At 38.9% G+C, this 25,563-nt stretch overlaps 2 protein-coding genes across 10 annotated transcripts in view; one reads left to right on the plus strand and one right to left on the minus strand.

Moving 5' to 3' along the window:
- The window catches only part of CASK (calcium/calmodulin dependent serine protein kinase), a 377,321-nt gene that overhangs the window by 130,636 nt on the left and 221,122 nt on the right, over window positions 1-25,563 (minus strand). For all 8 annotated transcript variants that reach the window (XM_086387080.1, XM_086387078.1, XM_086387076.1 and 5 more), the window contains exons 6-7: window positions 6,741-6,843; window positions 800-975 (exon numbers count right to left, since the gene is read on the minus strand). In XM_086387080.1, coding sequence (XP_086243206.1) covers window positions 800-975; window positions 6,741-6,843 — 279 coding nt within the window. The remainder of the gene's footprint in view (window positions 1-799; window positions 976-6,740; window positions 6,844-25,563) is intronic.
- On the plus strand, window positions 13,836-23,250 carry GPR34 (G protein-coupled receptor 34). 2 transcript variants are annotated; one of them, XM_086387086.1, is made up of 4 exons: window positions 13,836-14,143; window positions 14,759-14,850; window positions 20,026-20,130; window positions 21,535-23,250. In XM_086387086.1, exon 4 carries the CDS (start codon window positions 21,615-21,617, stop codon window positions 22,743-22,745), a length of 1,131 nt encoding a protein of 376 aa, XP_086243212.1. In that variant the 5' UTR covers window positions 13,836-14,143; window positions 14,759-14,850; window positions 20,026-20,130; window positions 21,535-21,614; the 3' UTR covers window positions 22,746-23,250. The 2 variants fall into 2 exon arrangements, with proteins under 2 accessions (XP_086243212.1, XP_086243213.1); XM_086387087.1 differs by lacking the exon at window positions 20,026-20,130 and having other exon boundaries at window positions 14,003-14,143.

The raw sequence follows: 25,563 nt of genomic DNA on the forward strand, positions 1-25,563 counted from the left end.
TACCTGGATGAAATTTCCATTTTACTTTAGAAATGAAGTAATAAAAATAAAGCCCTTTTCTCAAATTACACAAAGAAGGGCCAAAGAAGTTTATGCTCCAGCTCAGCCTGGATAAATGGGTTCAATCACCAGACAGCTAATGGATATTTTAAAATCTGGGCTCGAGTCTGTCACAGACACCTTACCCAGGGTAAAATAAAAGCTCACATTCTCTCACAGTAAATTCCAAGGAGTATTCCAAATTCTTTCCCTGATCTAGAATTTTATTTGAAATAAGTGGGGCACAAAAAAATTATTATGAATTTGAGTTAGCTAAACAGGCAGTTTCACTAGAATGTACTTGTGGTCAAAGATTTTGACTTGTCGTGTGGCTTTGTGACTCTGAGGGCCCAGAATGTGGAGGAAAAGGGGAACATCCATCGGTTCGGGTCTCCGGTCTTTATAGTGTATCAAAGACAAGTCGGGTCCCTGTTTTCTGGACTAAACACAGAGTTGGAATCCAAATACGTGGGACAGACTAGAGGCAGCACAGAGGGAATGAGAAGGGAGGTATGAGGCAATGGTTTTTTTTAAAGCCAGTCATCTGGATGATAATTTGGCTGCGATCGACTCTGAAATTTACTTGAGAGCTTTGTTGCCTAACAAGGCTAGTGGATCAAAGATGCAAGCAAAAAACTTTTCTCTGACTGGGTAACTATGTTGACCATCAATAAACAATCCAGAGAGACAACAACTTAAAACTTTTTTTTTCAGAATAATTTAATCTCAATGGAAAAATAAAACATTCATAATATATTACCTTATATTTTCCTTTAATAATGCCTTCAAACAATCTTTCCTTGGTTCCATAAAAAGGCAAACAACCGCTTAGCAGGATAAAAAGGATCACGCCACAACCCCAGACATCTACAGGTTTTCCATAAGGCTCTCTCTTGACAACTTCTGGGGCCATAAAATGAGGTGTTCCAACGCGCCCTATATTTAAAATGACAACATCAAGGAAAAAATGTTTACATAAAATGAGCTTCCCCCTATTTGAAAACTGAAAATAACAGTGTGAATGACAAGTTTAACGATGTAAATATTACCACCTCTTCCCTCCTCTATAAAATCAAGGGAAAAAAAGGCAGAAAGAAAAAACTTATTTATCACCTCTTGAAAATACTGAGCCCAGGAGAGACAGGTACTCTGTCTTCTAACACTGCTACTTCCTACTGAATTCTGCAGGGTGCATGGTAAATATTTACCTATTTCTTACATCATGAAGAAGTTGTTTAAATTTTATTGTTTTCACATGTTTGAAAATAATTACTAAAAAATACAGAGTAGAGACAGTGGCAGGGAGAGGGGGGAACAAGTGAGAAAATATCTGTGGAGAAAAAGATTACTTTTGACTGCCAAACAAATTCTGAAATTAAACCTAATGTTGAGAACTTTTGCTTGGAATATGACTCTGAATCCGAAATCCTGTTCAGTAGATTTTAGGAATTAATTGCAGCAATTAACAGTGGTTAACGATATTTTGTTATAATAGGATTTTAGCTTCCTTCAAATATTAATATTGGAAGAGAATGAGAGCAAATATATGACATAAACCAAAGCAAAATCATGAGGCTCTTCCCATTTGATTCTCTTTGATTTCTATCTTCTTTAAAGTGTTTTTCTTTTTTCCTATCAAACTTAGGTTTCAGGAAGGAATCTGAAAGCAGTTGTTTGCACACCAGTAGCCATCTTTAATGCAGCACCCCCTTTTCTTCTGTAGAACAAAAGATTTGCATCCTAGGGAAATTCCTGTGGGAGGGGACTGCCTGCCAGATTTGACAGCTCTTCTAGCTCTAGGCGGGCCCAGTGCCCTCCTCTTCTCCCTTCCCTACACCCCCCACCTCGTCATCCTGAGTCCAAGATCATTTTTATTTCGAAGACTGCACAAAATTTTATGGAGAGCTCAGAATGGTGTTCAGAGTTTGGAAAAAGACCTCAGAGATCTTCTAATCCAGCTAGAGAGAAAGCCTGTATCATAAAGTCTTGTTGGTGATTGCCAAACCTGGTTAGGATGGAAATGGTTGGGAACAGGTCCGAGCTTGTGTACTGGGAATGTTCCTTTGCTGAAAATTGTGGGTCCCCTCCTTCCCCCATAACAGAGGAGATTATGTTCAGCATTCAGAGAGTGAAAATATTTTTATTTAAAATGTATGGTAGATCAGAGGAAACTCTGTACCAGTTAGAAGGAAAGATTTTTATTTTCATGTTGCCCCATTTAGTTTCCTCAAGTAACATAAAGAAGTGTGAAATGATGAGAACTAAGCCTCCTACTTCATGAACAGCTGGGACAGGGCAGTGCCCTTGGGGAAATGTGCCTTGGTCTGATGGACAGGAGCTGGTAAAAGTGGGGAGAAGCAGGGTAAGAGATCACAGTACTCATACCAGGGCACCAGCCAGGTACCTGCTGGTGGTTGGGATACTGCTTGGAAACGCAACTTGACTCTTACAAGCAACTCAAAATGCAGGTCTCAATCTGGGACTAGTTAAGAGCCCCCATGGCCAGCTCTGGCCAACCAGGGGGAGGTTCTCTCCGTTTATCTAGATTGAAGACTACCATGGTATTGGAGAATCAGTGTTCATCCTTGAGGAAGATACATATCTTTTGGTTAAGGAATTTGCTCATAAAAATGAAAAGGGCAAAGACCATCATGTGTGCTAGTCACTCAGTCGTGTCTGACTCTTGGTGACTCCATGGACTGTGAGCCCGCCAGGCTCCACTGTCAATGGAGTTCTCCAGGCAAGAACACTGAAGTGGGTTGCCGTTCCCTTCTCCAAGGCATCTTCCTGACCCAGGGATTGAACCTGGGTTTCCTGCATTGCAGGTGGACTCTTTACCACCTGAGCCACCAGGGAAGAGAAAGATTTTATAGGAGTGGATTTTTAAAAATTTATTTCATGCAGATTGGTAGAATGTGAAAGGACTGGAATTACCCTTTAAATATACTGACCTCCCCAATTTCCTGGTTTGTGATCACTTGACTTTTCCTTCTTTGTGGTCACTTGATTTTTTTTTTTTTTTCACTTGATTTTTATGATGCTGACCACAGAATTCTAAGAACGGGAAGCCAAATTACCAAACCAAATTAAATGTCATTGTATATGAGACACTTTCAGATGTGCATTTAAAAATTTAAATGTTAGTTTTTTTGATAATATAATAAAACCTTATTACCCAGAACCTCAGGGAAGGGGGAGTTGTTCTGAATAGGTACATATTCATTATACTTTAGGACTTGAATCTTTACACACCCACCCCTTTTTACTTTAAGAATTTTGGATGGCTCTCTTTCTATAATTTCCTGACTTCTTTTATATATGATGCTGCACATAATTCAACCTTTTCTTGATGACTCAGAATTATTATTGTGATACCAATGAAAGAAATCTGGTATAGAACCAAAAATGCATTGCATACCCCAGAGAATAAAGGTTGATTTTTTCAGTATAAAAGGCTGCTGTGCTTTCCAACTTTTGGTATCTGCTCAACATATTTTTTTTTTTTTTTGATCAGGCTTTCATTTCTTTTCTTTCACTGTGCTTACTCTAGCCTTGTCTTCTCCTCATTTGTTGCATAAAATTTGCTATAAACTGTAAACTCATTAGAAACCAGATTCTTTGACTTAGTAAAAATTTCCCAAGTGCCTGCTTGGTCCTAGACACAGTGGTCTAGGGCCACTGGGGACATACAAGGGATAAGCCATGGTCCCCCTTTGCCCTCACAAAGCTCAGTCTTTGATATAATTACAAATCCCCGCGTGAAATGCTACATGAAGGCATGTAGGCCAGACAGCTATGGGAATATGGGAGAGAACGAACAGGGTTACCTAACTTGGGATGGTGAAAATCAGCCTGCTTCTAAGAAAACTTCGTTAACTAGATACACAAAATGACAAAAGGCATTCTAACCAGAGGGAAAGGCAGGTGGAAGCTATGAAGGAATGCCAGTCCACAGAACTTTCTGAAAAATGGAAGCATGTCAGCCTCAGAATGTGTCTTCACATGTTCACTTGAGAGAACCATGAACAGCTATTAAGGGCAGAAAATGTCTTGCTGCTATTAAATTTATTTTCTAGGTTCCTAGTTATATTCTGGATAAGTGAGTTTTCCAAACAGCTGAGTTTCAGATAGGGAACATGTAAATATATGTAAATGGTTTTTATTATATAGGACATATAATGGACAGAATTACTTTTGATTTGGAGGACTCAGTGATCAAAGATTCCAATCTAACAGGAAAATAGCTTTCTTTTAGATATTAGCAAATGAGCTGATACATTTTCAGAAGTGTCTTAAACATGAAAACTTCATAAGAGAAATCATTTATCCTTTATCTACATATCTAGATTGCATTTTAAAGACACTGTAATACTTGAAGTAGTAATGCAAGCAAAGGTATGTTTAAGAAATGACAGTATTTTGACCACCACAAAGTATTTTAACTCTATAAGGACTGAGAAAAATAAATTTTGCACAACTGATACACTGTGGGTTAAAAATCAGCTTTAAAAATACAAACTTGATGGGAAAGATTCATGGACTTTAGGAAAATAGATTAACATGTAAAAAATGTCTGGATAAGTCATGAATCTGTTTTTCCCCTTCAGTCAAGGTACATAGTAAAATGAAGTCCATACCATCTTTAATGCTAACAGGATGCAAATTGAAATCAAGAGAAACAAAGTCACTCTAAATGGCCAATATATATAACAGCATATAAAAGGAATTCATTTTATATCATATCATCCCATTAACCTTGAGGATATAATTGTCAGAATTTGTTATTTAATTGTGTAGTCTTAACACGGGGGTGATCTGTACAAATAGTGGATGTGAGAGAGTTAAACAGCAATGTTTGTTTAAAAACAACTTGGGATTTGTAGTTGATTGCAAGATTAATATGAGCCACCAGCGTTACAACAGGGTTGTCCTAAAAGCTCATGCAATTTGGGGAGGCTAATAGGAATGTAAGATCCACAGCAAAAGCAGTGATAGCTTCAAGTTTCTATGTGTTGGAAGTGCCTGGAGATGTGCTCGGTTTTGGCTCCGTACTTGGTGCAGTCAGGAGACTGAAGTAGTTTACGTGAGGAATGACAGCTAAATCAACCTAGGCGAGTTAACTTGGATAAAAAGGCGGATATGATGGCAGTTTTTAAGCATCTGAATGACTATCATGTGGAACGATTAAAATTGCTCACCGTGGCTCCAAAAGCCAGAAGTAGGACTCCTGGGTGGAAGTTACAGGAAGATAGACTTCTGTTTAATGCAAGGATGGATGTTTCAATAGTTAGGGAGCTTTTAAAAAATGGAATGAACTGTCCTGGGACACAGTGAATTCTTTGCCACCTGAGGAATTAAACTAGAGCTCAGTCTTTTGCAGGGAATTTTATGAGAGAATTCAATCTTTAGTTTACAAGACTGGAGAAGTTAAGGCCTCTTCGAATTCTGATTCAGTGATTCTATGGTTAAATTGCATGTTGTTACCCTGACCCTGTGGTCAGTCTTCTGATCACAGATGATAAGTTTCAAACTTTTCATAGGTTTTGAATTCACTAGTTCATTAGAATTAGAAGAAAAAATAATCAGTTTTCAAAACAATACTCAACTTGCAATTTCTTGTATCCTTGGAAATGATTAACTAGAAGAAAACCCAAAACTAGAAGAAAATCTAAACACAATTTAATTTTGGAGGGCAATGTGGTAAAATAATGATTTAAAGACTACAACTATGACTCATAGCTCATTTTTCAGAAGATGGCCTATGTTAATACTGCTTTGATGTTTTAGTAACAGTAAATGAAATGAAGTGAAATATTCTGTGTAAAAGATTATTATTTTGATATTTATCATTTTTCAGGTATTTGAATTTAATATAAGCATTCTTGAAAGATGACAGGTTTAAAAAGGTTCTGTTGATATTTTTCCTCTTTGTGAAGGCTGGCAGTACTTGGAGATGGAAAATAGAAAGCAATGGCTAGAAGACTGGTAGTTGGTAGAATGGAGAACTAAGCAATTTGCAAAACTAAAGAACAAAACTAAAAACAGGGCAGCATTCTGAGCTGGAATCTACTGAAAGGAATAAATAAAACCAAATACTTGAATCTGTAATTAGCATCCACCTCTGCATACTGGTGAAGAAAGTTTGTTTTAACTTTTCTTCCTTTTTTATTCTGGCATGGGAATTTTCTAGTTATGTTTGCTTTGGCTAATAATAAAATTAGGCTGTGTTCATATCTGCTTGCTCTTCCCAAACACACAGACTGATGGCCTAAGTGTGACTCTTTCACAAGTGGAAAGAGGAAAGCAGTGTGAAATTAAAAATCAGCCACAGATATAACCTGAAAGAAGTGAATCCACACACTTTAGATTTGACTTCATTTGGCCAGTTCAACTTTAAAAGTCTCTTTGCCTCAAATATCACCTTCTTCCAGTACTGTTTTAATCTCTGTATGTTGGGTCTCTTCCCTGTTAAATGTTGAGGATACAAAGAGTAAAAAGATGGAGTCTATTCTTAAGAGACTAAAATTCTAATTATGATTGTAGAATTATTAAATTCAAAACTATATTATGGCACTTTTTTGGGGGTGGGGTGGAACATGGTCTGAAACACTGAGGATAGACTAATATTTAGTTTGAAAACTTTACACCAGCCTATAAAGTGATGCGGTTTTGAAGGAAATTTTTTAAAAAAGCATTCTTACCTCCAGCTACAAGTCCAGACTCCCCTAATTGAATAGCTACCCCAAAGCCCCCAAGTTTAACAGGTGCCGAATTTTCCTTTGAGGCAAGGAGAACACAGTGGGGCTGAAAAGAAAAACAAACAAACCAAAGAAAATGATTAATTGTCAATGAACAATTTGCACAAAGCCAAATAACATGACCATATTTGTTGTTCAGTCGCTAAGTCGTGTCTGACTCTTTGTGACCCCATGGACTGTAGCCTGTTAGGCTCCTCTGTCCATAGGTTTTCCCAGGCAAGAATACTAGAGTGGGTTGCCATTTCCTTCTCCAGGGGATCTTCCCGGACCAAGGATTGAACCTGTGTCTCCTGCATTGGCAGGCGGATTCTTAACCACTGAGCCATCAGGGAAGCCCATATAGTAAAATACTTTAAAAACTCCTGGAATTACTTTGGATGCTTGAATTATTTGTCTATTCTCATGTCTGGCTGATTTCTCCAAAGACTTACCTGTTTTATCCAACATTTTTCAGGAATTATTTGCTTCTAAAATTAGGGTGTGGTGCTTGGAACCACTCAGGAGGAATGGATGTTCAAGGCAGACAGACAGATGTGTTTTCTGCCTTTTCATGCAATATTTTCTCTCAATGAGTGACAGCCTACATTTGTGTAAGGAAAAGTATATTTTACACCTAAGTTTCCTGAAATCTGACTTTATCTACAGAACCACTGTATCTTGGCCCTTAGGGGATGTTGATGACCCTTTCTCTGCCCCCTCTCCCACCATCCTATTTTTCTTTATTCGTTCCACTCCCAAGTAAGATTTAATGACTCTAATTGAGCCCTTCTCTTCTGGAATTCAATGCTCTTCCTTCCTGGGGTCTCTTCTCTGGATGTGCCCTTCCTCTCTGTGGGAAGGGGAAGTGAGAAAAGAAAAGTGGGGAAGGAGACTACTGGGCTGGCCTCTAGTCCAGGGTAAAGACCCACCCCCTCCCCCACCCCGCCCTGAGGAGCAGCTGCTTGACCAGGGCTGTCTAAGAATCATATGATTTTTGGTTACAGTGAGAGTCTCTTTATAGGACCTAGTCCTCCTGCATCTGCCTTTTTCTGGGACCTTGTTGGGGCTGGTGTCAGGAAGGCATTTAATTGTAGGGAACTTTGGTCTCTGCTCAAATACTATGCTCCTCTCTGTGACTAACATTACATATGTTATGACCTTCTCTTAAAATATGGGTTTAGTGAAAAAGGCAAGCCTCTTCAGGCTTGGAAGATAAAGGTATTTTTTATTCTCTCCCACACTTGATCAGATATAAAATGACCCAGTTTTAGTTCAGGTTTAGCCTACATGATAGTGGGCATGAAGAGACCCATGCAATAAAATTCTGAGCTGGTACACCCACAGTGATGTTTGATGATAGATATACAAAAGTAGGAAGGATTCTTTTATACTTTAGAAGTTATTTTTTGTCCAAGGGTATTTAAAGACCTTTACAATAGAGTGTAGCACAAATAAAAATGAACCCTTGAGTATAAATGTGTGTATGAGTGTGTATGAGTGAGAGAAAGAGGAGAGAAAAAGCAAGTGTACATGGATGGTGAGCAAACTGCAGGAAGACACAAAGTAGCTGGTAGGGCCTATCGAAGGACAGGCAAACCTCTACAGAAACCAACTGACAGAGTGTTCTCTCTCAATGCAAACTTTCAGTTGGTTCAAACAGAGATCAATGATAAGAGGTCTAGTGTGGGGCACGGCAAATGAACAAGCCTAGAAAAGGATGGGCCTGACGCAGAAGAAGAAAATACAGACTAGACCCAGACAGGGTCTCCCGGCCAGTGTCATCATTACCTTCTTAGGAAAGAGTAGTAGAAGCTTAAATTGGAATCCCAGGGTATACACTTTATAGTTTGTTGACTATATTTACGCTTAAGTTAATGTTATACTGAGATTTATCCAACAGGGTGTGGATTCAGTCACTCTCAACAAACCCTTTAGTGAGATAAGTCATAAAATTGAAACTTAAAAAATAAAGAAACCAACATACGTAAATGAGTAGAAGACTCTAGTAACGTTAAGTAATGTTAAGTGCTAAGGAGGGAAAATTAAGCTGGTGAGGAAGTAGGTGTTACAGGTTTGGAGACCAGGGAGCTGTTATTTACTAAGACAAGGAGTGTCAGAGAAGACCTCTCTAATAGGGTAATAGGTGAACACACACCAGAATGAAGCGGCAGAAAGTCACACGGAGGTAAGATCTTGGTGTGGAGCATACTATGGAGAAAAGCTCAGAGGCACAAAGGGGGTTGCTATGTTTGGAGACGAGTGAGGAAGCCAGTGTGTTGGGAAAGGAATGAACAAAGGTAAGAGGGGTAGGAAATGAGATTCAGATGATCAACGACCCTATTGTCTAGGGTTTTGAAGTCAAGGGCAGAGCTCTGGGTTTTAGGCTGAGCAAGATGGGAAACCATTGGGAAGTTTTGAGCAGGAGAGCATGAAAATCAGTTTTAGGTTTGGAAAGGATCACTTCAGCTGCTGTGGGGAGAAGAAATGGCAAGGGCGCAAGAATAGATGAAAGGAGCCCAGGTAGGAGGCTTCTGTGGGTGTTCAGGCAAGAGAAGATGGTGATCTGGACTAGACCAGAGTGATAGAGGCTGGGAGGGTAAAAAGTCGTCACGTTCAGGATATGTCTGAAGGTAAATTTGACAAGAACTGCTGCTGGATATGAGGTGTGAAAGAGAGAGAGAGGTCAAGTATGGTAATTAGCTTTTTTGTCCTGAGCAACTGAGTGAAAATGAGGATGTCATTTACTGAATTTGGGAAATATAGGAGTAGAAATATGAAAGAGGGATCGAGAATTTGGTTTCACACAAATTGAGTGTGAAGTCATGTAAGACAGGAGAGGGAAGGCTGGGACTAATTTGGGATCAAAAGCATGTACATAATATTTATAGCCAAGATAATGAATGAAATCACTTAGGGAGTGAACTACTAATAGAGAAGATGAGGTCAGAGGATTGAGACCTGGTACACAGCAGCATTTGAGGCAAGGAAGATGAGAACAATCTAGCAAAGGAAACAAAATGTCTGGACAGTGAAGCAGGGGGAAAATCAGAAGACACTGGTGTCCTGAAAGGCTACTAAGAAGTCATTAAAGGCGAGAATTGATCATGATATTTGGCAACTTGAAATTCACTAATGACCTTGATAAGAAGGATTTTGGTGGTATGAAAGTGAAAGTGAAGTCGCTCAGTTGTGTCCGACTCTCTGTGACCCCATGGACTGCAGCCTGCCAGGCTCCTCCGTCCATGGGGTTCTACAGGCAAGAATACTGGAGTGGGTTGCCATTTGGTGGTATAACAGACAAAAATCCCCACTGAACTATGTTCAAGACAGAATAGGAAGAGATGATGTGGAAATAGTAAATTCAGATATCTTTCAAAACTTTACTGCAGTAGGGTTAGAAAATGGGATGTAGCTAGAAGAGAATGTGAAGCCAAGGAAGTTTCTTTAACTTTTTAATATTTACAACTGGAGAAACCAAATTAACAAAGCCTTCAGGTACCAATCACCCAGTTTCACAATTATTGACATTCTGTCATTACTGCTTTATCTATCTCCAACCATTTATTGTTACTATATTTTTTGCTGAAGTCTTTTAAAACAAACCACATCATTTCACCAGTAAAATGTTCACATATGGGGAATCTGAGTGAAAGGTGCCTGCGATTCCTTGTATAATACTTTACCTGTAACCCTATTTTAAAGTCACTTAAAAGAATTCTCCTTGTGGTTATACTTTCAGTTTGTTACATAGTGAGGTCAATTTGTTTTAACTAGATTTTGACTTAATTTGGTGTTCTAATTATACAAAACATGTTCATGAAGTTTCAAAGTCAACTATGTTAGTTGCTCAGTCATGTCTGAATTGACTCTGTGTGACTCCATGGACTGTAGCCCGCCAGACTCCTCTGTCCATGGGATTCTCCAGGCAAGAATACTGGAGTGGGTTGCCATTTCCTTCTCCAGGGGATCTTGGAGACCCAGGGATCAAACCTGGGTCTCCTGCATAACCGGCAGATTCTTTACTGTCTGAGCCACTAGGGAAGCCCAATCATAAACAAATACCTCTCAGAGAGGCCTACCTTTTGTTTCCTCTCCTCAAGCCCAGTCTCTCCCTCCTCATTGGCAACAGAGTGTATCAGTTTTTGGTTTATCCTTCCATTGTTTTGTTTTGAAAATGAGATAATGCATACAAATACTCAAAATTTTCACGTAACAACATATGCATTAGGTCACTCCATCAACATCTTCAGGGAAGTTTTGTTTTGTTTTTTAAAGACAGACATTTGCATGCTGGTGGGAAAGATCCTATAGAAAGGAAAAAAATGACCTCAGAAAAGAAAGGGGATGGGATGTAGTGTACAAGTGGGAAGGGGGTTGGCCCTAGTGACAGTGAGGGAGGCACCTGTAGACGCAGGCAGATGTGAATGTTAGAAGATGAGGAAGTTCTCTTCTGAGCACTTTTATTCTCCATTTACTTGAAATAAAAAGTGATCAGCAACTGACAGTGGGGAAGGAGAGGGGGCTGTTGGCGGCGTGAGAAGAGCAAAGGTGTGAAAAAGTATTTTCAAAGGATAGGAAAATGAACTAAGACAGTGGTTCTCAAACTTTAGTATCATACAGAGTTGCTGGCCTACATCGCCCCAAGTTTCTGACTCATAAGGTTTGGGATGAGGTTAAGAACATGCACTTGTAACAAGTTCCTGAGTGACGCTGATGCTACTAGTCTGGGAACCCATGCTTTGAGAAGCCCCAGACTAAGGAAATAGGGCAGGACTGCTGGCAGCATAGGAGCCCACTCAAGGCGTGTGGTCATGAGTTTAAAGCAAGACCCATCAACACTATTCTGTGTTTACACCCAGCGGTCCTCATTTTAGCTGGTGGGGTTCAGGCCTAGAATGGGAGGTCAGCTGAATTTAACCAGGGTTGGGATTTAGATAAAGAGAGGCGGGTGATATCAGTAAGAGCACGAAACCAGCATATCTGTTTATTTCTTCTTTTCTACTTTTATCTTTTGTATAAAGAGCTAAGATAGCAACAAAGTTCAAGGAAGGGGAAGGGTGAGCGGAAGAGGATGTATGGGAATAAGCTAAGAACACCGAGACAAAAAGCAGAAAGCTCAGAATGAACAGGAAAAAGGCTCATACAAAGGAAGAACTAAGAAAAGCTTATACTCAAAATTGGGTCACAGTAGGGTCATTAGGCGGAGAAGGCAATGGCACCCCACTCCAGTACTCTTGCCTGGAAAATCCCAATGACAGAGAAGCCTGGTGGGCTGCAGTCCATGGGGTCGCTAAGGGTCGGACACGACTGAGCGACTTCACTTTCACTTTTCACTTTCCTGCATTGGAGAAGGAAATGGCAACACACTTCAGTGTTCTTGCCTGGAGAATCCCAGGGACGGGGGAGCCTGGTGGGCTACCGTCTATGGGGTTGCACAGAGTTGGACACGACTGAAGCGACTTAGCAGCAATAGCAGCAGCAGGGTCATTAGGGAACTGAAGATTGAAACAGAATTAGTGTTTTGAAAAGGGGATGGCTTAGGTGTGGAAAAATAGCTACTATGATAAAAAATTTATATTAGATTTTATGAAATAGAACATATAATAAACACTAGTCATTAAAAAATTCCTGCCAGGATTCTGAAAAGCTATTTGTACACCTGTGTTTATTGCAGCATTATTCACAACAGTCAAGAGGTAGAAGCAATGCAAATGTTCACTGACAGATGAATGGATAAAGAAAATGTGGTCTGTACATACAGTGGAATATTATGTACCTTTAAAAAGTAGTCTGTCATATGGTACAACATGGGTGAACCTCAAGGATATTATGCTAAACAAAATAAGCCAGGCATAAAAAGCCAAATACTGTATGATTTGACTCAGATGAATTGTCTAGAGTATTGAAAACCACAGAAAGTAGAAAGGTAGTTGCCAAGGGTGAGGGTAGAGAGAGGAGGGGTTCTTGTTTAGTGGACACAGAATTTGTTTTGCAAGATGAAAAATTTCTAGATACAAACATAACAATAAGTATATTTAGCACCACTGAAGCATATAAATATACTTACACAATATAACTTATATACTTATATAAGTATACGTATATAAGTATATATAAGTATACTTATATACTTATAACAATATAAGTATATTTGCACAATATATTTAACACCACTAAACTATACATTTAAAAATAGTTAAGGTAGTTAATTTATGTGTTTTTTTATACCTGCCTTCCCCACATGAAATTCCTCCCAGACCAATACAGTAATGATCTGCCTTCTCAGAAGTTCTAGGGGGAAGTAAGAGCTACAAAATGTTTTTATTCTAGCAATTTAAAAATACTCCATCCTAGGTGTCAAATTTATAACAAACTAAGAGCACTGGAGAATATGATATTTAGTAGAGAGAATGTACTCCAAGATAATTAAAATTGTTAGATAAAGCCCAATGAGTTAAATATTATTTAGTGCAAAATAAACAGAGTTGCAGTGCAATAATTATGGGGAGGATAAGAACTAACTTTTCTTCATTTCAGATGACAACAACCAAAAAAAAGGGGAAATGTGATTAAACTGCAGGGCCAGCAGTTACATAGATGGACATATAGTGGTTAAACACTGGACTAGGACCAAAAACACTCCCTGCAGAGTAATTTCACTATTTTCTTTAAAATATAGGAGATATTTCAATCTACTTGGGAGAGTTTATCAAGGAGAGAATACTATTACAAATTTCATCTAATCCTAAAATTATGAGATTCTGTTAGAAAATAAATCCAAGGTCTTAATTAAGGGAATACATAAAATACACTAAGTAACACTTTAAATAATAGAACGATTCATTACTCATGTTACTATAATGCAATACAGGAATGCTATTTTATGTTGATTGCCAGTTTCTAAAATGAATCCAGAAAGAGAAATTAAATGCTTATGCTTTAAAGGTCCAGATAGCATATGACGTATCATTACTTAGGAAAAACAGAAAATGACTATTTTAGCTTAGAATTTATAGACTTCTTTATTTGGGGGGGGAGGAGGGAAAACTTTTCATAATTGTCAAGGTGGAAGGTATTCATGTAAAAGATATAAGCAATTTCCTAAAGTTAAGTGTTGATTGAGCTTAAAGATAAAAGTTTTGCATAGTGGTGAAGTTTTTAATATTTTCACAGGGAGTCTAAGGGTTGTCATATTGAAAAAAGAAAGGCGAAAAATACACCTATTACCACATTCAAATATATTAAAAAAGACTAACCCAACCAATTGCACCACAACCGGATGGAGGAACCCAGCTGACACACCAAGACAAGTCTGTGTGTAGGGAAGCTTGGGGATCAGCTCCTTTTACTTCAGGAGAGCCTGAACTGTGAGTATGCCTTGATTTCAACTGCATAAATGATCCTTTTTGAAGTTACATTTTGATGATCTGAATAATAAAAATGAAACCTGCTTCATGGGTGACTAGCAATGCTTTGCTTCCAGAACTCTGAGTAAACTGCTTGAACGATACCACTGCCTTGACTTGACTTAAAATGAGGCCGTATCTTTTTTAGGATATGCGATGTTTAGGATCATACTATCAATGTGGTCACATTGTTTGTACTATGTTTTGTATCCTGGACAAAGACTTGCAGATCTACTTGAATCAATTAAGTTATTTTCATATGCAACACACTTTATTTCCAGTGTATTATAAGTACCTTTTAAGTTATGCTGACTCTCTACTTTTAATGATAGTATTTTCTTTATTATATGGCTTCTATTTTATGGTCATTACCAGATCAATTAAAATTTAAGTTTCATGTTTCAGAGGTTGCTATGGTGAATATTAGAGAAAAGAAAAAGCAAAATACACTTTAGTCAATGCGCTTAAATTTAAAAAAATGTTTTAACCACAGTTAAATTGATAACAAAATCTTATGTACTACTAATAGTATTCTTTCCAAAATGACATGCTTTTTAATTTTCATTTTGTATGCAGCAATTAGTGCAATTTTTAAAGCATGGCCTGAGTGATTCAGTGGATATCACGTCAAACCACAAATGTGAAAGGCTGATAGCACTGCCAAATAGGTATGTATTTTCTATGTGATGTTTTCACAAACATAACCAAACTGCATTTTTATACATGAATTTATTATATGGGAATAATTTTCACTGGTATTTTGTTAGCTATAAATTCGGAAAAGCTTCAACTATCTTTTACCATTGATTTTTGGTTGTGCTGGGTCTCTGTCATTTTGCGTGGGCTTTCTCTAACTGTGGTGTGCGGGCTTCTCATTGCCGTGGCTTCTGTAGTTGCAGAGCACAGGCTGTAGGCACATGGGCTTCAGTAGCTGCAGCTCGCAGTAGCTGTGGCTTGCGGGCCCTAGAGCAGGCAGGCTTCAGTACTTGTGGCATACGGGCTCAGGAGTTGTGGCTCGGGGGCGCTAGAGTGTGGGCTCAGTAGTTGTGGGGCATGAGTTTAGTTGCCCCGTGGCATGTGGAATCCTCTTGGACTAGGAATTGAACCTATGTCCCCTGCAATGGCAGGTAGATTCTTATCCTCTGTGCTACCAGAGAAGTCCCCTCAAACTGCATTTAAAAAGCTTTTGCTCATTGGAGGCTACAGTGGAATCTTGGGTCCTGCCCCCCAGTACAGAAGTTCCTATAGCAGCCAGTTGAAAAATTACTGGCCCAGAAAGGTGGTGCTAGTGGGTACAGTGCAGCACTAATAACAGGGTTGCGAACGTCAGGATTTGTCAAGTAATACCATTAAAAACCATTAACCATCTACTATCAAAAAACCACAGTGACCGCTTCACACAAGTCACAACTCATATCCACTGGGAAACTGGTCCACTCTGTGAATGTAGTGGTTTGTTTCTTATCTTCACTGGCCATTCTTAACAAATCAAGTAAGTAGTTTTGAAAACATCATTAAATGGCCTTGGGAACAGAAAGTGACTGGCACATTGTAAAGGAGACAGAAATCAGCCATTAAGTTCAAAATGGGATCTAATCTGTTAATTCATTAATAAATGACAACACTAGCCATTCAATATAGGCTTCTAAATGATGGATATTATTATTATTAAAAAAATACATTGTTCTCTTTGAGCTTGAAAGTGCAGCAAAACAAGGAAGGTTTATTGGTGATCTTACTCAATTATTATTTATTTTATCTGCAGATTGGAGCTGAGGCAAATGGTTTCAGGCTTTGTGCTAAATGGCTTTCTAGAAACATCTTGATCATGGCTATCAGGCCTAGAAATAAGTTTGAAAGACATACTTTGGGGGAAAATCTGCTCAGCATTCTGAGAATTTCAGCAAACTCTGGATTGACTGACTTATTTTCATGAACATAGCAAACAAAAAGATTAGTACCTTTTCCAAAGAGGTAAATTTAGGTGATATAATCTTTCCTTAAAACTGCTAGTGTGAATAATGTTAAAGGAATCATATCAAAGTATTGCTGACAGAACTCATCATTAATAAAGAAAATGCTGATCATTTGGGATTAGGAGGAGCAAGGTTTGGTGAAACGGATCACTGGCTCTGAAAGTCAGATGGATTGTGTGGCCATGGGTAGCAATCATGAACATCTTTATTTTTCATTAATACCTCCCTCACAAAGTTATTATAAGGATTATGTAAATGAAATAATATAAATACTCTTATTAACACACTGCCTGATACACAGCAAATGCTAAATAAATATTACTTACCAGTTCAGTCATCTAGCTCGAGGGTTCAATTCTGACTGTACATTAGAATGCCCTGAGGAGCTTTTAGAGGAAACCATTGCTTGGAGCCCATTCCAGACCAATTAAATCAGAAGATCTAGGGAGGGGGCCAGGCATTGGTATCTTTAAAAAGCCATCAAGAGGATTCTAATACGTAGCCAGGACTGAGAGTTACTGAGTCTCTTCTACAAAGTACCCAATCATGGTAGTCTCAAAAAATCTCTGGTGGTAAGACCCTTACTACTTCCCAAGATAGACGGTTTCATTCTAAAAAAGTATTTCCTTAAAAGGAGACAACATCTGTTTTGGCATTTTCACTCACTGGTCCTTGTTCTGCTTTCGGGAGACACACAACACAAGGTGCAGTCCTTTTCCCCACGGCCTTGAACGCATTCCCATCTCCAGGTGCCCGTTTCCTTCCACTTGCTCCTTGCTCTTCCCCACCCCCACCCCCCACTGGCTCTGTGGCCTTCTGTTAGTGTGCTGCTGAGGATGAAACCCTGTACTCAGGGTCAAACCTTACCAGCTGAGGACAGAACTGGATTAGTAGGACAGTCTTCATTTAAGACACTCCATAGGCATGAAGTCAACCAAGGACAGGTTAGTTTTTGTTGCAGCCACATCACACAATGGATATGGCAACTGCAGTCAACTACAACTGTGTTTCTGTTAATGGAGCTAACGCCCTTCCTGTACTTGAACAGTCGATTTTAATATCCACATGTAGGACTTCACACACTTTTTGAGTAAATCCCTTCTTTCATTCAACAGCATTTATTGTGCTAGGCACTTGGTACACAGAGGCAAATTAAACAGACTTGTTTCCTAACTCTGTTGTTCAGTTGCTCGGTCGTGTCCGACTCTTTGCAACTCCATGGACTGCAGCACGCCAGGCTTCCCTGTCCCTCACCATCTCCCAGAGCCTGCCCAAGTTCACGGCCATTGAATGAGTGATGCCATCCAACCATCTCATCCTCTGTCGCCCTCTAATGGAGTTTAAAATACAGCAATGGAGAAAATAAAAGAAAAAAACAAAAAAACCCCTCTACAGTTTTCAAAGTTATTTCAGCTATCTTAGCTCTCAAAATCACGTCACCTGTCATACCTCAGCTCACTTTCATCAGTGGCCATGAGCTGTTTCTACCTGAGCCTCAGTCATCTCCCTATGTGACCATGTAACACAGGTCCTTCTCCAGGGGCCCTTCTCTTCCTGGTAATCTACACTGCACGCTTAGCTCCATTTTTGGCAGCCTGCCATTCTTCCTAGATTGCCTTTTCCTTTTTAGAATTTCAGATCACCAGAAACACGCCTGTACGTTTCTAACAACTTTGTGAAATCTGGCTCCCTGCAGTTGAGACACACAAAAGACTGGACTCAGTCCTCTTGCCTCCCTTCCTCTGTTATTCTGAGCCCTGCACTCTGGGGACAGGCTGTCATCGGGGATTACATAACTTCCTCTTCACCAGTCAGTTCCCCTTCTGAGGATTCAATTTCCCTCTTTACAAAAATTTAAACTGGAATTTCATGCTCTACTAAAATGGTTGCTTCTGGATGAAATTATGGGTAGAGTTTTAAGAAGGGCTAAGTTCTTTCAAATGTTTTTCTCTGTGTATAATGTCAAATCAGAAAATGAATTACAGTAATTCAAATCTACTTTACAGCATTCAAAGTCTGAATGCACACTCCTGAAAAGATATTTTCCGAGAGCAGGGTCTCTGTCATATTCACCTTCATTTTACAAGCAGTATTTAGGAGGTGCTAAATATTAGGAGAGTAAAGAAACATCAACAACCTCAGATATGTGGATGATACCATTCTAATGGCAGAAAGCGAAGAGGAACTAAAGAGTCTCTGGACGAGGGTAAAGAAGGAGAGTGAAAGAGCTGGCTTAAAACTAAATATTAAAAAAACTAAGATCACGGCATCCAGCCCCATTGCTGCTGCTGCTAAGTCGCTTCCATCGTGTCTGACTCTGTGCGACCCCATAGACGTCTGGCAGCCCACCAGGCTACCCCGTCCCTGGGATTCTCCAGGCAAGAACACTGGAGTGGGTTGCCATTTCCTTCTCCAGTGCATGAAAGTGAAAAGTGAAAGTGAAGTCGCTCAGTCATATCCGACTCTCAGCGACCCCATGGACTGCAGCCTACCAGGCTCCTCCATCCATGGGATTTTCCAGGCAAGAGTACTGGAGTGGGGTGCCATTGCCTGACAAATAGAGGGTGAAAGGTGGAAGCAGTGACAGATTTCCTGTTCTTGGGCTCTAAAATCACTGTGGATAGTGACTGCAGCCATGAAATCAGAAGACATTTGCTTCTTGGCAGGAAAGCTATGACAAACCTAGACAGTGTGTTGAAAGCAGAGACATAACTCATGACAAAGGTCCATAAAGTCAAGGCTATGGTCTTCCCACTGGTAACATACCATTGTGGGAGCTGGACCGTAAAAAAGGCAGAGCGCAAAAGAATTAATGCCTTCGAACTATGGTGCTGGAGTCCCTTGGATAGCAAGGAGATCAAACCAGTCAATCTTAAGGGAGATCAACTCTGAATACTCACTGGAAGGACTGTTGCTGAAGCTGAAACTCCAGTATTTTGGTCATCTGATGCAAATAGCTGACTTATTGGAAAAGTCCCTGATACTGGGAAAGATTGATGGCAGGAGAAGAGGGTATCGGAGGATGAGATAGCTGGATGGCATGGTGAGGGACAAAGGGGCCTGATCCATGCTGCAGTCCATGGGGTCACAAAGAGTCGGACATGACTGGGCAACTGAACAACAACAGTGGTAAACAACCCGCCTGCCAATGAAGGAGACATAAGAGATGTTCGATCCCTGGGTTGGGAAGATCCCCTGGAGAAAGTAATGGCTACCCACTCCAGTCTTCTTGCCTGGAGAAACCTATGGATGGAGGAGACTGGCAGACTACAGTCCATAGGGATGTAAAGAATCAGACATGACTGAAGCGACTTAGCACGAGATATTCACCAAAATGAAATTAATCAAAAAGTGGTGTTTTAAATCTGTCACTGAACACTTGTATATGCCAGGGTAAACAAAAGAACAGTTTTGTTGTTTGTAGAATGCATTTCTTTCATTTCTACAAACAAAAAAACTAAGGCTTAGAAAAGGTTATTTTATTGACTGAAGGTCACAGAGTTAGTTAGGTCCCATTTTGATATGAGACCCTGAATGTCTGTTACACCTGCTAAGAAGCTTCTGTAATGAAGTATGGCAGTCATTCTAAGAAAGAGATGCGATGAGACCCCCTAGAATCCTATCCTCTCATCTTCTCTTTATGATGACCTCTCAGACTGAGCTCTTCAGAGCTGCCAATGCCCAACAAAGAGCAGGTAACAAATAGCATTGCTTACATTGTCTGCTGCCACAGACAAGTGGAATTCACACACTACCAACAGTCCCAAACGCCCTAGCCCACAGACTATGTCAACTGCAGGTACTTGCTTTCAAAATCTTGGATTGCACGTCCTCTTTCCTATTTACATTGCCACTCTATGCTTCTAGGTCAGCGGACTCTCCAATCTGACTCTCTGGCGGCCATCATCACCTGTCTTGGTTTTGTTTGGTACTTTGCTCTCCTGTGCAAATGTTGCGAGTCTACCTAACCAGGCAAGTGCTGTGCTCTATTGGCCTGTTATATTAATTGCACACCCCGGTAGGCAAGTGATTTTAATACCTTCAATGAGGTGTTAGATTGAAAAAGAAATTTATGACCCTTTCCTCTATTTCTTGGAGAAGGGGATGGCAACCTACTCCAGTATTCTTGTCTGGAGAATTCCTTGGACAGAGGAGCCTGGTGGGCTACAGTCCATGGGTCACAGTCGGACATTTTTCACAATGTCTAAAAAATCAACCATCTACTATTTGTGCAAAGAGTCAGACACAACTGAGCAACTATGCTATGCTATGCTATACTAAGTCGCTTCAGTCGTGTCCGACTCTGTGCGACCCCATAGACGGCAGCCCACCAGGCTCCGCTGTCCCTGGGATTCTCCAGGCAAGAACACTGGAGTGGGTTGCCATTTCCTTCTCCAATACATGAAAGAGAAAAGTGAAAGTGAAGTTGCTCAGTCGTGTCCAACTCTTAGCGACCCATGGACTGCAGCCTACCAGGCTCCTCTGTCCATGGATTTTCCAGGCAAGAGTACTGGAGTGGGGTGCCATTGCCTTCTAATACACCTCTATTCCCACTGTGGAATGAGAGACTGCCACAGTCTGTCACATACTACATGGCTGCTAAGTCGCTTCAGTTGTGTCCAACTCTTGTGTGACCCCATAGACGGCAGCCTACCAGGCTCCCGTGTCCCTGGGATTCTCCAGGCAAGAACACTGGAGTGGGTTGCCATTTCCTTCTCCAATGCATGAAAGTGAAAAGTGAAAGTGAAGTCACTCAGTCGTGTCCGACTCTTATCGACCCCATGGACTGCAGCCTACCAGGCTCCTCCACCCACGGGATATTCCAGGCAAGAGTACTGGAGTGGGGTGCCATTGCCTTCTCCGTACTATAGGTGCAAAAATGAATGAATGAATGAATGAATGCCATCTATGAGGGACAGAGTCAAGGCAGGAAACTGGACAGGGGTCAGCAGTGGGTTCAGTTCACTCATGTCTTACTCATGTCTCACTCACGTCTTCACTTTAGGGAAATTGACAACTCATCTTTGAAAAATATAAGCTGTCATCTCTATCTCCATTTCTATTCCCATCCCAGCTTCCCCAAGAAAAGACAAGTCCATAGTTCAGTTGATTTTAATATAATAACAGACCTTGAACACGGACCATAGGATAGAAAAAGTTAGTGTAGGATGCTCCAACAGCTTCTACACTATGTGCTGCTTGGCTTGTGATACCATAATGCTCCTGCATAGATTGTGCAGATATCCACATGGGCCAAAGTAGGATAAAAGTTTCTTATAATGTCTGAAAAATCAATCATTTACTATTTGTGCTTTGAGCTAAAGTATTGTTACAAACATAACAACAACTCACTCAATGTTTGGCATTCTGTTGTAGGAAACATCTGAGGACATAAAAGCTACACTCAAGGAACATGTCCTTTTAGCACCTTCACTTTTTGATCTCTACAGAAGAGAATGAGAAGTCAGATGGTGACGATGATGACAACTTCAGTCAGCAGCTGGTCTTGCTCCTCCAAAGGAGTGCACTTTAATTATAGCGTTCAATCACCACACAACGTCTCAGGAGCATCAAATTTTACTGCCTGCTCCATGGATGAAAAATTACTCTCCAGTGTGTTAATAACATTCTACTCTGTTATTTTCATCATGGGGCTGGTTGGAAACATTATTGCCCTCTATGTATTCCTGGGTATCCACCGCAAAAGAAATTCCATTCAGATTTACCTACTCAATGTAGCCATTGCAGACCTCTTACTTATCTTCTGCCTCCCCTTCCGAATAATGTATCACATTAATCAAAACAAGTGGACACTAGGTGTGATTCTTTGCAAGGTTGTGGGAACACTATTTTATATGAACATGTATATTAGCATTATTTTGCTTGGATTCATCAGTTTGGATCGTTATATCAAAATTAATCGGTCTATCCAACAACGGAAGGCAATAACAACCAAGCAGAGTATTTATGTTTGCTGTATAGTATGGGTAATTGCTCTTGCTGGATTTTTAACTATGATTATTTTAACCCTTAAGAAAGGAGGTCATAATTCCACGATGTGCTTCCATTACAGAGATAAGGTCAATGCAAAAGGAGAAGCAATTTTTAACTATGTTCTTGTGGTAATGTTCTGGCTCATTTTCCTACTAATCATCCTTTCATATATTAAGATTGGGAAGAATCTATTGAGGATTTCTAAAAAGAGGTCAAAATTTCCAAATTCTGGTAAATATGCCACTACTGCCCGGAATTCCTTCATTGTGCTCATCATTTTTACTGTATGTTTTGTTCCCTACCACGCCTTCCGATTTGTCTATATTTCTTCACAGCTAAATGTGTCGTCTTGCTATTGGAAGGAAATCGTTCACAAAACCAATGAGATCATGCTGGTTTTCTCATCTTTTAACAGCTGTTTAGATCCAGTCATGTATTTCCTGATGTCCAGTAATATTCGCAAGATAATGTGCCAGCTTCTTTCTAGACGATTTCAAGGGGAAGCAAGCAGGAGTGAAAGTACTTCAGAATTTAAACCAGGATACTCCCTACATGATACATCTGCCGTGGCTAAAATTCAGACTACTTCTTAAAGGACTTATGATGAACATATGAAAAAGTGATAAAATGAAGCCTAATTCCCTGAAGAACAAAAAATCATGAAACAAAGCTCAGGTCTTCCTGAAGTTCTTTGCTTATCTGTGATATTTCATTTGCTTAATTGTAGTATATTTCAAGAGTAAGCTCACAGTCATCACTGGAGTACATTTGTATATAAAATCTTTTACAAATATATTGTTAGGCTAATGCTGTTAACATAGATTATAAAATTAACTGAAATTTATGGTTTTGACTATAGAATAATGAAAGAAAACGTCATAGTTTCTCAAGTCACTAAAGTAATTATTCAAAATCAAGTACCTAATACTAATTTAAAGTGTGTTTAACAGTTAACTGATTTCAGGACTGACTTACAATGTCAGAAAATATATGTTCATTGTCATTTGAAAAGCTTGTATAATTTGCCACTGTATTCATTTATGTCTAAGCCTATCAACAGATAAAATGATAATTAATAAAATTCTAACAAATCTGAAATCAACCTATTATCTATGACTTCTTAGATAAAATGGAAAGAATTTAAATACTGTACAGTAAAAATCAAACGATAGATGAGCTAAAATTCAATAGCCTAGCAATAGGACTTAAGACTGCAACTTACTTAAAACAGATTTATTAGCAATTTAGCCATCTTGGACCGCACAGTTTGGTAAAGTATAATTAAAGATGCATATACCCTATGAGCCAGCAAGTTTACTGCTAGGTATACATCTTACAGAAGCACTGAAACATATACATAAAACACATGTAAAGATGCTCACTGACCTACTGCTCATAATACTAAACAAACGGAAACAACCTAAGTATGAGTATGCATCAGCAAAGGAAAGGAGAAATAAACTACATCTGCATGCATCAACATGGAGAATTCTCAAAAATAACATTGAATAAAAACAAACAAAAACTGCAAAGGGTATCTACCATAAGAAATAATTTATGTAAAATACAAAACCATGTTCATATTCTTTACAGATCTATACATATGCAATAAAAATATAAAACATATGTGGTAGCACAAACATATACACCAATTTGAAGTTAATGGTTACATCTGGAGAGATTCGAAGCAAACATGGCAAATTATTAATAATGTTTGTTAAGCCTGTGTGGTGGTACATGAGTGTTATATTATTTCTGGTATATATCTTAGTGTTTAAAATATTTCATAACAATACAGAAAACCTGTAGAATACAATTAAAAGCAAATTCTGAAATTTTCATGTACATTAAAAAATAACTAGAGAGTAAACTAAGAGAAAGGGTCCTTATATTCTTTAAAAAAATTTTTATTTTACTGAAGTACAGTTGTACATTCTTTTTCATATTCTTTTCCATTATGGTTTATCATAGGATACTGAATATAGTTCCCAGCACTATGCAGTAAGACCTTATAAATTTTTTATTACTTTGCTTTGACAACAACAAATACCAAAATGAAATTGAGTAAGTATGACAATACTGATTTCCTCTCATGTTCTCAATTTTTTTTTACATTGTTAGTAAACATTTTATATCCCTATGTGTCTTTATTGTAAACATACAGTTTGAATGGTTAAATTACATTATCTATTATTATTAGTAGTTAAGGAACATTAAAAGTAACATACGTACTCATAATTCTAGAAGCTTTCTCATTATTTATATTAAATGTGACAGTTCCTATAAAGCCCTGCACAATGGCATTATCAAAGAATAAAAAAGTACACTAAGTCAGTTCTTGCTATAATATTTGTGTTAAAATAAATCTTGATAAAAGTCAACCTATAACAACAGATGTTATAGTAAACTGAATCCTTATAGTAACCTATACACCTCACAGTAACCTGAATCCTGTAGAATATTTCTACATTTTTAGAAAAACTTGCTAAACTTATCAAATTCGAAGCTATTTATTATATATAGTTTTCTATTTCTTATTGAAATACTGTCCCTAGCTCCCCCAAGCCAAGGTTTAGTTCTAGAAGCATACAGAAAAGGGAAATGCAAAAGTACATACGTATCCTCACCTTGCAACAGATCTTCAGAACAAGTCTCTAAATAATATCTCACATATGCAAAACCAAACAAAGGCAAAATTAACTGCCTGGTTGCAAGAGTAAAACCTAAATGCTGAGTATTGCTGTTAGTTTTGGAAAAGTTATTCTGTGCAGAGCTGGGTTTGATGGCAGTTGAATTTCTAAGATCAGGTCAATAGAAGAAGAAAATGATGTTCTAGTACAGAAGGTTTTATTTTCAACTTCTTTTTAAAATAGATTCTTTAGTCCTGCTGATATGAAAGTAGAACTAATATAATTACAGCTCTGTGAAGCAAAGCATTACTGAAAGTTATCCACAAGAGAAAAACAGCATGAAATAGAGTTTTCTCAACAGGCAGCCTGGATTCTGCAGAAACATATTAACAGGCTAATTATTTTCTAGTTTTTTGAAATATGAATGGAAACTTCTTTTAACAGATATTAAATTTTATTCTTATCCTTTACTAATGATGGCACTGCATGGAGCACATGCAAAGATAAACTTATCAGTGGAGCAGAGCTCACATCTCTATGCAGACCCTCAATGATACATGAGAAGATTACATGCCAAATTAATCTCTCAAAAGGGTAGAAGCAGAAACAAATCAGAGGGCAACCCAAGATTCTCGATGTGCAAGAATCTTGCAAAGTGGGTTTAAAACTTTTTTGGGTGACTGATACACTTTCCTCCTTCAGAGAGAATCCCTACAAATGAAGACAACATCATAAAAAGCATTGGGGAAGGAAGAAATCATAAATAGTGCTGCACTTATTG

The sequence above is a fragment of the Bos grunniens genome, chromosome X (genome assembly GCF_055505025.1).
Source record: "Bos grunniens cultivar Pamir isolate PY7600 chromosome X, Bosgru_T2T1.0, whole genome shotgun sequence".
NCBI lineage: Eukaryota > Metazoa > Chordata > Mammalia > Artiodactyla > Bovidae > Bos > Bos grunniens.